Below are 12,586 nucleotides of genomic sequence, written 5' to 3' on the forward strand. Positions count from 1 at the left end.
GTGAGAGTTCAGCAAAAAAGACTCTTTTTTTCTGGAACATATTAGTTTGAATATGAAGCATGTACCTAAAACTCGATTAGGAAATACAAACACGATGTAATCTTAATTTATAAAAATTGCTCTAAAAATATATTCTAAAAATTGATAAAACTTTTCCTAATCTAAAGAATGATCATTTGTCATCCTTCAATTCAATTTTTGTACAAGGTTGATAAGAAAGGGAGAAATTAATGCAACAATCATTTACTTTGCCATGGTTAAAAATCAAGTATTGCTAATCGTCAAAAATGGGTTCCATATCTTTTTATTGATTTTTTACTTTCTATAGTAAGATATTAGATAGATGACTCACGTTACACCATGATTTGCACCATTTTTTTTAGCGAAAAGAAAAAAAGAACTTCTAGGTTGTAAGATATTTTTTGGCAATAAATAAGTTAGTTTTGAAACCTTCCAACCTGACAACTTATCTAACTTGGGTTTCAAATGAAACTATTTAAGAGGTTCGTTGAACTAACACAATCGACCTATTGGGTTAAAAAAAACCCAAATGAATAATGTAGATTTGGTTTAAAGGAAACCTTAATGGATCCACCGAGTTCAACAATTATGTTCTTTCTAAGACTATTTTTGTTTAACTCCACAAAAAAAATGAGAGTAAATTAGTAGAAGGATAAGATTGTAAAAAAATATATATAGAAAAAATCATAATTATAATCTTGGATTAACCTGACAAATTGACCTAAAACTCTGACAACCAGGGCATGGACGGGTCTGGGTTGAAGAAAAAATAAAAAGAGGGATTGACCCGGGTTGATCTGGTCAATCTGGCAAAACATGCTTAATAACCCGTTGACATTTTCTTTTGAAAAAATTATTTTTTGGTCAAAATGACTTTGTTATGATGTCTTTTAAAATATATATATATATATATATATATATATATATATATATATGATAAACCCGAGGACTTGGGTCGGCCCAGTTCAACCCCTTATCAGGTCTAATATTTTTTGAAAAAATCAAATGAGAAAGAAAGAAAAAAACAGGTTAGTTGCATGGACCTAGAGCAAGCTCACTCGCCTTCCCCTCGTATAATTTTTTTCTTTTTAGTTAGGGGCAGATGTCATGTCACCCGACCTGTTTTTTAAGAAAAAAAATAATGCAGACAATGTCACCTAGTAAATAAACATATTTTATGCTCTTAAATTAGCATTTAATTGGTTTGAAAACAAAAGATCAACCAAAACAAAAAAATTCTCAAGTTCTGAAGTACTATTTTAAGCAAGAAAAAAGAAAAAACAATCTAAATAAAACTCTCACCGGAATTTATTGTCATCATCAAGAACAACTTGTTTCATCGCCAAAAAGTGAATATTTATCAACTTCCTCTCTCTATCCGTTGTAATTCAGTGAATCTCTCGCTCATCTTTAAAAAATAGGGACTAAAATGCTATAAAAATAAGATTTTGGGTCAAACTATTCAATCTCCAAATTTTTTAATTGATAAAAAATGACTTGCCAAAACACGAGAAAATTTATGGAATAACATTGACATAATTGTTTTTTTTTAAATTGATAAAAAATGGTTTTTTTAGAATAGGATAACCGAAAGGAAGAAAATTCAATTACAAAAGGAAATAAAAAAAAAAAGGCTTGTTATTATTCATTACTTTTATTTTTATCCTTTCACCTTTAATTTCTTACAAACAATCATGATTTCTTTTTAATGAAATCAAGCATCGGGCACCAACTTGAAGTCAAGATGGTTTTAAAAAACCATGATAATCATATTAAAAAAAAATTCAAACAAATAACCATTCTAAAACTCTAATTAACACAGCATCAAATTATAAACTTAAAAAAAATCAATAACAAAAAAAACAATATATATATATAGTGGTCAACTCTCATAAAAAAATTTTTATAGCAGCTCACTAATTCACGGTGAAGAGCTGGATTCTTTTTTCCCCTTGTGGGGGGAGGAGTTCATTGTAAGAGTGGTTGAAGAGATCAGGTCATCTACAAGCATTAAAAAAAAAAAAACCTGCTAAACTGGTAGTGAAACTAGAGATAAGAGGGGCAAGTAACTAAAGCTGTATCAATTCTGGGATGAGCTTTAAAAGAAATGAAAGCTCCATCTGTGAGAATTGAGGCTTTGATTTTACTTCCATCTCTCCATCCCCTTCTGCTAGACTCTCTGCTTCTCCCATCTTAGATGGCCTTATCAAATCAGATACCGCTTCAGTAATTTCTTGAACCAGATCAACTATCACTCCATCTATACCCATTAAATGTTGCATGTAAACAGCTTCTGATACATTACTGCAAAACAAGAAAACACAGTCAGCACCTTGAAGATTGACATTTGGTTGTGTTTTTTAGCGGACATGGCCATGCTTGCTGACAGTGTTTGAGCTAGCATGGCCACGTCTAAAACATATTATTATTATTATTATTTATCAGAAACATGTGTATAAGAGAAAACAAAGTCCTAAGATTCAAACACTCACTTCAGTTTTCCGAAAGTTAGAAGAGAAAGCTTTGCATCCTTGATCTTGTTCACTGCCCCAGGATTTCTAAAAACCCCTTTGACCTCCGATACAATCCCCTGCAAACCACCCTCCAAGCACACCTTTATAGCCTCCTCCAAGGAATTTCTCCTTGCATCATAGAAAATCTCAGTACCCCCATTTGTCAAAAAGTAAACCTGCAATGCAATCGATAACAATCATCAATGCAAGATAAAGGGTGCCATGCTTACTTACAAACACGAACACAGGAGTGAATAATCAAAGTTTACAACTTACAGGGAAGGTGCTCTGCAGTTTTCTGACAAGCAATGCTGCATCAGGTTGGAATGATGAGAAAATAACAGGCCTATCCTTACCATGATCAAATACCACCTAAACCACAAGATTAACTCACCAATTAAGAAAACTCTCATAGTATACAAACTTGAACCAGCACGTATTATTTGTTTTAAGCTAAAAAAAGCAGTCTTGATCAAGAAAATATCATCTATATGTACCTGCAAGATGGCTTGAAGAACACGAATGAGATAATCTTGCTGGTAGACAATGTGGTCATCAAATTTTAATTCAATGTTAAAGCCAAGTGAGGACTCCACTTGTTGAAATGCATCTTGCAAGGTGCATAAGGAGTCATCTTTCTCTACATTCCATTCCAGTATTTTTCCTTCTTTAGTTTTCCTGAGTAAAGATTTGCCAGCCCTTCCTTCTTTTTGGGGTCCGAAGCATAGGAATTCAGATAGGCAGAGTTCTGTCACCCTCTTCTCAAAAATAGTGCCCTGAATTTACAAATAAAATCATATCCATGAGTTTAAAACATTTTATTTCTAAACAATAAAGCCGAAAACAGAGACTCCAAAGGGATCAAAGACACTTACATTATCTTCAGAGAGGATGAAGTTGTCATGGAAAATGACTGGGCAGTCATCTTTTGTCACCTACAAAAACGACAGTTCGTTTTTTTCACTTTTTCTTGTCTTTGCCTCATTCAGCTCCATACTTTTATTTTCAATTCTATTTCTATTTTATTTCTTCAGAAACAAAAAATCATACCCATCAAAAATAAACACAATCAGTTCAATATCCTCTTATCATAAAACTAAAAACTGAGAGAAAAGGAAATAACAAAAGAGTAAGAGATCAGTAGAAAAATAATACTTTTTTATTTTTTAAAATTTATTTTTAATATAAAAATATCAAAACAGACTAAAAATATTTTAAAAAATTATTTTTTTCTTGAAAAAAAAAAAATCTTCCACAAATAGCGTTTTCGCTGCCAAACGGTATGCGGCGTCCAACAACCGACAAGTCTACAACGTCAAAGAAACAACACCCAGTTTGGAAGATTCAAGTTCCAAATATCTCAAAATCAAAGAGAAAGTCCCAACAAACATTAAAAACAAGATTTTTATTTATATTTCAGTCTAGAGCAAATTAAGAAGAGAAAAAGATATAAAGAAGTAATTATACCTGAACATCAAATTCGATGAAATCAATGGGGTGTTTGGCAGCGCTATTAAAAGACATAATGGAGTTCTCTTTAATCTCTTTCATCCTACCATCTGTTGATTGCAATACATTCATTCCATTCCCTCTATGTCCAGCCACCATAAACTTTGGCATCTTGAACGTAGCTGCTCTATTCATCTCAACTCCTGCAGAGAGAAAGAAAGAAAAATCAAGCCCGCACCAAGAAAACATCAAGAAACTCCAAGAACCTTCTATTCCTGACAATTTACCTTTGGAGAGACGAGTTGAGTAGAGAGAAAGAGAGGCATTGTCAGGGACATGGTCAAGATTGGGTACATCAGAGACATGAACAGCTTTAAGAGCCATGCTGTGCAATTATTATAACCAGCTGAAGAAGACAGCAAGGGGGCGGGATATAGATGGGATTTTGGAGATTGTTGCGAAGGGAAGGGATTGGAGAGGGGTTTATATAATCGTGGAGAGGAGAGGAGAGGAAAAGAGTTGGATCTCCGCGTAGAATATTCCATAATTTTGCAATGTTATATCCTTCTCGGATATTTCTAAATCCTCTGCTGTATGTCTTTTTTTTTTTTCCTTATATATATAATTTTACTGTTTAATTAATTTATTTTTCTCCTCCGTAGTCAGATTTAATAATTGGTTACAGTTTGTGAATTTATATATATAATGGATGGTCGAAAAACCCGCCCACCGATTATCTGGTCTTCATCTTCTTCTCCTTCTTATGGCGACAAAATTTTGGATGCAAAAACAAAGCCAGCCAGCCAGCCAGCCAGCCAGCTACAAAAATCTTCCAATCTAAACAGTCATAAGAGGGAAAACAGAATTAAGACAAAAATCTTTTTTCCTTTATGAACAAAGAAGAATATCCAAGGAATATGCTTGCTAGATGCCAGAGAAGATTGTGTTAGGACATGACAAGTCGTAGCGCCCAAGGTATGGATGGAGGCTCGTGAAAGTCTTAGACAGTCATGTGATTTGCCGAGTTCAATTAAATTAATTGGGATTTGGTTTAATTAAGGTGTGCGTTGTCTTTTGAAAGTGGTTTTTAAAAAATTAATTTTTTTTTTAAATTAATAATTTTTTGATATTTTTAAATTATTTTAATGTACTGATATTAAAAATAATTTTTTAAAAATAAAAAAGATATTATTTTGATGTATTTTAAAATGAAAAATATTTTAAAAGGCAACCATTACCACATTTTCAAACACACTCAATCATGAATTAATTTCTCTAATTAAGATTCCATCTAATTTTTAAAAAATAATAAAATATTATTATTTTATTTTAAAAAAATTAAAATAATATCTTTTTAAATTAATATAAATTAACCGTTTAATCTATAACCCGAGTTTTATATCTACTTTAAAGCTTGTTTGGCAGTGTAGTTGCGAGTGCTTTTCAAATAACTTTTCGTGCTAAAATGCATGTCAATGATGTTTTTTTATTTTTAAAAAATTATTTTTGATATCAGCACATCAAAACTATCCAAAACGTACAAATTATATTAAATTTTAATAAAAAAAAATAAAATTTTTTTAGAAATGCAGGTTGAACCGCGTTCCCAAACATTACCTTTTAATATCTTTGATGATAAGTTATAATATAAACAGTGAGTGTATAACGAGGAGGAGCCAGCAGGCCATGGGATGGATAAGGTGCTAGTGGTCGGTTCCAAGAGAAAATGAAAACTAATAGAGATTAATATTGGCGAGAGTGTATAGATGATGTGTAGCCACGGTGGGCTTATGTGTCCAGATTCGTGCTTTGACCAAAAATAAACTTAACGAACAGATATATCTCTATTTTATATCATTTTGCATCTTATTTTGATGAGTTTGTGGTTGCATACTCAACCCAACGTGGCACCCACCACGTTTTAGTTATATACTTAGATTATTGATCCGTAATGGGTAGAATTTTTTTTTTTCTTAATATAAAAACCATTTCAACTATTACTCTGTTTTGTAAAAAAAAAATTATAAATTCAAAATATAATACATCTTGACAACATATTATTTAGAAAAATATTGATAAGACGACATATTAGATGATATTTGTTTTTAAATATTGAGATGAGGATATTGGATCTATTCAGGTTAACCTGTCAAACATTTGACCTCAATCATGAGATCATGATAATTTTATAAAAACATATCAAAATAAATTATAAAGATCAGTTTCTAATTAATCTAATATTGAAGAAAAAAACTGAAAAAATAATTTTAAATTAAAATAAAAGAACAAAAAAATAATCGAGTCAACTCGGGTTAATCTATCAAACCAGCAAATCCGGTCATAAGATCATGATAACCCCGTGGAAAGAAAATATAAAAAAATTAAATTAAATAATGAAGCATAATTTTCAACCAACTCAATATTGAAGGATGAAATAAAAAATAAATTAAAAAAAAAAGAAAAAAAAACTCAAGTCAACTCGAGCTAACCTGTTAAACTCATGATTTGGATTATAAGACCGAGTTAAATTTATAAAAAGCAAATAAAAAAATTACAAAGCTTTATACCTAACAAATTCAATATTAAAGGTTGAAATCAAGAAAAACAAATCAAATGAATGAGACTGGAATAACTCCACAGAAAAAAAAATTAAAAAGATGATGTTCAATTCCCAAATAACGTAATATTGAATGATGAAAATGAAAATAAATAAATAGATAAATAATAATTGAGTTGTTGGAGGGGGAAATTGAGAGATAAAATTCAATTAAAAGGGAATAAAAAATAAATCAAGTAAACTTGGGTTAACCTGCAAAATTCACATCTTGGATCATGAAATTAGGATAACCCCATAGAAAGCAAATAAAAAAATATGAAGACTAATTAAAAAATATTCAATTAAAAAAGAACCAAAAAACAATGAATATAGTCAACTCGGGTCAACCTGCCAACTAGTGAATCAGGCCATGTATCAGGATAACCCCATAAAAAAAATTAGAAAACAAATTATGAAACTCAATTTCTAATCAATTCAATTTTAAATGATGAAATCAAAAAACAATAAGGAATCACAAAAACACAACCCAAAAAAAAATTAACCTTAGTCAACTTAGGTTAATCTGTTAAACTCATAACATGAGTCTTAAGATTAGGATAAATTCATAAAATACAATAAAAAATTTAAAACCCCACTTCCAATATATTTGATGTTGAAGGTTGAAATCGAGAAAAAAAACCTTTTAAAAAAACAAAATAGTAGCTTGCTCGAATTATTTAAATGACTTCAATACCTTTAATGCTTACTATGAGTTTTTCTTTCTATATTCTTCAATTTTGTTTATTGATTGAGTATGGTTCAATTATTACCATAGAGTATAAATTTAAAAGTATTTCATCAAATGAAAATTTAGATTTCTTTTATCGAAAGCCCAAAACAGGTTATTGAAGTACCATGATGTGATTTTTTTTATTGGCATATGATAAAATAAGTATTAGCTATAAATAACTTAAATAGATTCTCTAATAAATAAAGAGTTATTTTAGAAAGAAAATGTTGAATTTCAAAATAGGATTTTTGGTTTTTAAACAAAGAGAGGTATCGTGCTTTAAATGTGTTGATTTCTATTTATTAATGAGAACTCATAATTTAATGTTGTAAAGAATGCTATCTAATACTCAAACATGTCATGATTTTGATTTAAAAATAATTTTTTTTAAGAGATTAACACTTATTAATACAAATATTTTTTTTATTATAAAAAGGTTTTTTAAAGCACATAATGTGGGTTAAGGTTCATATTTACAAAAGAATAGGACGTGTGTGTGTGTGCGCGCGCGTGTGAAGATTTTTAGGCTTTTCATCTTGATTTTAACATCTTATTGATTGATCTCACCACAATCTTGATTCTCCAAGTTTTATCTTATCTCTTATCATTGAATGTTGTCTTTAATATTGAATTTTGCATCATCACTAGAGACAATTTAGAAAGTTTTGTCTTTCATTTTTTTAATTACTTGTTGATCGTTTTATTACTCTTTTTTGTAATACTTTTCATCCATTTCACATTTTTCTCATTTCTTTCTATTGATTTTCATCAATTATGTAAAAATTCCAAAACACACCCCTAATATGAGAGGTGATCCTAGTCTAAGTTATTATCCAAGAAATATTTAAGGTTCACAAAGGGATAACAAGGTATATATTTTTATTTACGAATGAGACATGGAAGATAGGTTTGTTTCTTCTCAAATGAAAATATACGTATGTTAATAAATCTTAATTGTATACAAATTACTATCAATCAGGAAAACCTTAAGATTATCCTTAGAGAAGAAGCGACAAGATAGGTGAGACCATTGCCCGAATGCATATTATTTATCATTATTTAAGTCACCAAATCATTTGATTTTATTATAAGCATAACTAAATAATTTTAAACAAGATTTTCTTTTCTTGATGTTTGTTGGAAGTGAAAAGGGTAATTTTAAGATAAATAAGAGATTATCAAGACTTTATCCTTTTAGGTTTAATGGGAGAGAACACGGTTTTATTAAAACTCATGTAGTAACTAAGAGTATATCCATCCAAACGTTTATGGAAGTGATGTATCAATAATATATCATCATGAATTAACTTGCCCATTTTGGTATAATAATGCATTATATAAAATAAAGGACATTGAGATCTAATAAACTTGTTGAATTGCGATACATTTAAACCTTTAAATATTACAATAATGAAGACTAGACACATCTCTATACTTTTAAGAGGACTACATAAATCTTTCTTTTAAATGGTTGTTATCCATTTTTTAATCGAATGATACCGGCTTGTACTAACTTTTTCAATCTTACCCTTAACAAAAGAGATAGTTTGAGCTCGAAAGGGATTCATATTTGTTAGACATTTCTTTTTGTATAGTAATGGCTCGTTTAACTTAGCTGATTTGATAAAAGCTAGAAGTTTCTTTTTGGCAAGCCAACATGTTTAAAGTGAGAGAATAAGGTACTTATAAGATGATTTTAATTGATGGAAGGCCAAAAGAAGGCATCTTTGTATTAAGTTGTACCATAGAAATCAAAAGTCTTATACTAGGTTCTATAGATTGTGGACTTGGTTTAAGCAAGCTAGTTAATTGATTCTTTTTACCTCGTGAGAAGTTGTTCTTGTCTAAATGATTATGCTTGGTTTAAGCTCTCTTCATCTCCCTTGGCTTGGTATGATGTAGGCTTTCAAGGAAAATTAAACTTTTAAAATGTGATTTATATTTGTTTCCTTCTTTTTTATGAAATCTAAAAATTAATTTTGTAAAGATAAATATTTATAAAGAAAAATAATGGCTAATTTGATATGAAAAATAAGTGAACACCCTAAGGGAAAGTTCTAGCCATTATATGTGGATAGGATGACTACCCTATTGGTCTAAAATGATCCCTCGTCTTTTAGATAAACAAACCTTAAAAGGTCAACCAAATACTTATAAGATGCAAAGGATATATATTAGAACAATGCTATATTTGCTACAAATCATGACCAGGTATACTTTCAACAAGAGTCTAATGTTTCATGCATTTTACTTTAAGGCAAAACTCATCGGGGCACCACTAATTTTTTATATTGATATAAAACAATGTGTATGCAAAAGAAAATTATGTGTAGTAGGTTTGTGGGCACAACACCTTATATTAAATCTATAAATGCATGATAAATAAAATGTATGAAATGAAAATGTATAAATAGACAAATATTAAATCAAATAAATCATGTGAAAAAGACAAATCACATAAATGAAATAGCATAACCAATCAGAACATTTTTCTTATAAGCAAACAAAGCCTAGTCATTACTAAACTCCCTATTTTATCACAGGAAACATTTCAACAAGATGAATTGAATTGGAGGGGTAAAATTAGGAAAAAGAATCGTACACTTTTTATGATAACTAGAAATTTTAGCTAGTTTTTAGAAGTTTTAGGTAAGGGGTTAATTATACAATAAGAAAGATAATAATCACTATATACATCCCATGTAAGATAAATTGCATTTTTATTTGTTAATTTTTTTTAAAAAAAAATGAAAGGTGTTTTTATGCTTAGGATTGAATAAACTATCATGTTTTGTTTTAAAATATAAACGAATAGAATATTATGGATTTAAACTTGAGAATAACCTGATATCTACTTAGATAACAATCATGTGTTAGATTTATTAAGATGATGAGCTATTGATGAGCGTTGAACTAACATGGATTATATGGATTGAAATGGGTTTGGACAATACCACTCACTCTTGATGAGCCTTTATAGTATAAAGTAAATTCAAGGTAACTTACTCACAACATCAAGGAATATATTATTTAATTATAAAAGTGTATTCATTAATTTAAATATCTAATAGTTAACATTTAGAGATAAAAACCAAGAATGAATCTAATAATATTGGGTTAGATTCTTGATATAAATCACATATAACAAATATAAAAATCACATAATAAATAATAAAAACATGTTCTCATCATTTCAAATATTCAATGGTCAACATTCATAGAAGCTGAAAATAGGTCCTCTAATCTCAGGTTGAGTTCTCAAAATAAGTGATATCTATATCACATATAAAAACAAAAACATGATGAATTACAAAAATGCATATTCACCTTTTCAAATACCCGATAGTTAACATCCAAGAATAGAAGCTGAAAATGGGTCCTCAAATCTTGGGTTGAGTTTTTAAAATAACCGACAACTTATAAACAACTAATAAAAAAACATAATGAATAATAAAAATTATGCATTCACCAATTCAAATACATGATAGTCAATATTTAAGGATAGAAGTTGAGAGCATATCATCTAATCTAAGGTTTGAGTTTTGAAAATAAGTGACAATTTATACACCATAACTAACAAAAACACAATGAATGACAAAAACACATACTAACCAATTCAAATATTTAATGGTCAACGTCCAAGGATAAGAGCTAAAAATAGATCCTCTAATCTTGGGTTAAGTTCTCAAAATAAGTAACAACTTATACTCCACCACAAACACATTCATAAGAATCACATAATAAACAACATAGATGTGTACTCACCAATTAAATACCTAATGGTCAACATCCCACCAACACAAACATAATCATATATGCATAAAATATTTGTACTAATACCAAACCATTACATCTCAAATAAACTAAGCATCAAACCCAATCCTGCTAACCCTTTCGCAGAGTATTAATCTCATCCTTATTCTACCTCAAAAATAAATTCTTAATAGCTTCATACCCTCATGGTTGCCCCGTATGGCATGGACCCACAATACTTCGAATATCATACAACACACATAAAAATCAGTAATTCATTACAAATTATATATTATTCAGAAAAAATTAGTGTTTTGGGGATTCAAAAATGATCTTCAATAACCATTAATGTTGACTTGAAATTGCTGGAATTCATCTAGATTAGAGGTGGCGCATAGACCCACTCACTATAAACATTGTTGTTGCGTGTAACCAAGCTTCATTAATGTTTGGGTGTGTTTTTTTCTAGATGTAATTTGTCTTTCTCTCTTATTCCTTTCTACACCAGTGGAGAAGCCTATTACAATTTTAAAAGAGAGATTGGTGTAAGGAAAACTTTGCTTTTCTTGTTTTTTCTCTATGAGTTGGGTTTTTTTTAATTGTTTATGTTGATGAAGGTAGGTTGTTGGTGTTTGGTTGCATTTATGTAGCTATTTTTTTTTAAAAAATGCAAATCAAAATGTTTATGCATACATGTAATCAAATAAATTGAGAACTATGTGTGCTAATAAATTAAAAGAATATTAATGCTAGCAAAAAATAAAGCCATAAAAATCAAGAGACAAGTGTGTATTAAGATATTTAATCTCGCAAGATAGAACATTTACCTGGTTGTATTTTCTAAATCTTGTTAATCAAAATAATTTTTTTATCCAATTAAACGATAATAAAAATAGACACGGACATTAAAAGGAAAAAAAATTATGTAAGGCTGTGTATATTAGAAAAATTTTCTAAAAATTTTGTATTTTTTTTAAAAAATTATGTTCATCTATACAAAACATTTAAAAAATTATATATGAATAAAGAAATCACTTCAAAAATTATACATACATAAAATAATTTTAAAAAGATTCTATCCAAAAAAGTTTAAATAAGCAAGTTAAACAAAATAATAGATGAGTGATATTAATTGAAACATAAATGTAAAATTTATTTTTTAAAAAATACGTATTAAAAAAAAGGTATCAATAAAAAAAATTAAAAAAAATTATAGCCCTGGAATTGTGGCTTAACTTATCAAACTTGTTATTCGGGTCATGAACTCAAACGAGTTAAATAATGTTTTTTGTCTTACATTTATACTTAACTTATATATATAAGGCAAAAAAAAAACATAAAAATATTCAGAGGCTCTATAAAGAAAATAAAAAAGATAAATGATATTAATCTAGATATAAATAAAACATAATTTTAGAAAAACAACAATTAAAAAAAGCATCAATTTTTTTAAAAAATAAGAAAAAAAAATTTAGAAAAAAAAAGCCAGACGCTACTAGGCCTCGCAAGTCAGGCTGGCCTGTC

General features: G+C 29.0%; 1 protein-coding gene across 1 annotated transcript; it reads right to left on the reverse strand.

The window, feature by feature from the left end:
• Positions 1–1,872: 1,872 nt before the first annotated feature.
• Positions 1,873–4,599, reverse strand: LOC133670466 (glycerophosphodiester phosphodiesterase GDPD1, chloroplastic-like). Its single transcript, XM_062090968.1, has 7 exons — positions 4,271–4,599; positions 4,002–4,186; positions 3,410–3,469; positions 3,032–3,310; positions 2,811–2,906; positions 2,514–2,710; positions 1,873–2,325 (listed from the first exon to the last, which is right to left on the reverse strand). Exons 1-7 carry the CDS (start codon positions 4,365–4,367, stop codon positions 2,091–2,093), a joined length of 1,149 nt encoding a protein of 382 aa, XP_061946952.1. The 5' UTR covers positions 4,368–4,599; the 3' UTR covers positions 1,873–2,090.
• Positions 4,600–12,586: the final 7,987 nt, after the last annotated feature.

The sequence above is a fragment of the Populus nigra genome, chromosome 13 (genome assembly GCF_951802175.1).
Source record: "Populus nigra chromosome 13, ddPopNigr1.1, whole genome shotgun sequence".
Lineage (NCBI taxonomy): Eukaryota > Viridiplantae > Streptophyta > Magnoliopsida > Malpighiales > Salicaceae > Populus > Populus nigra.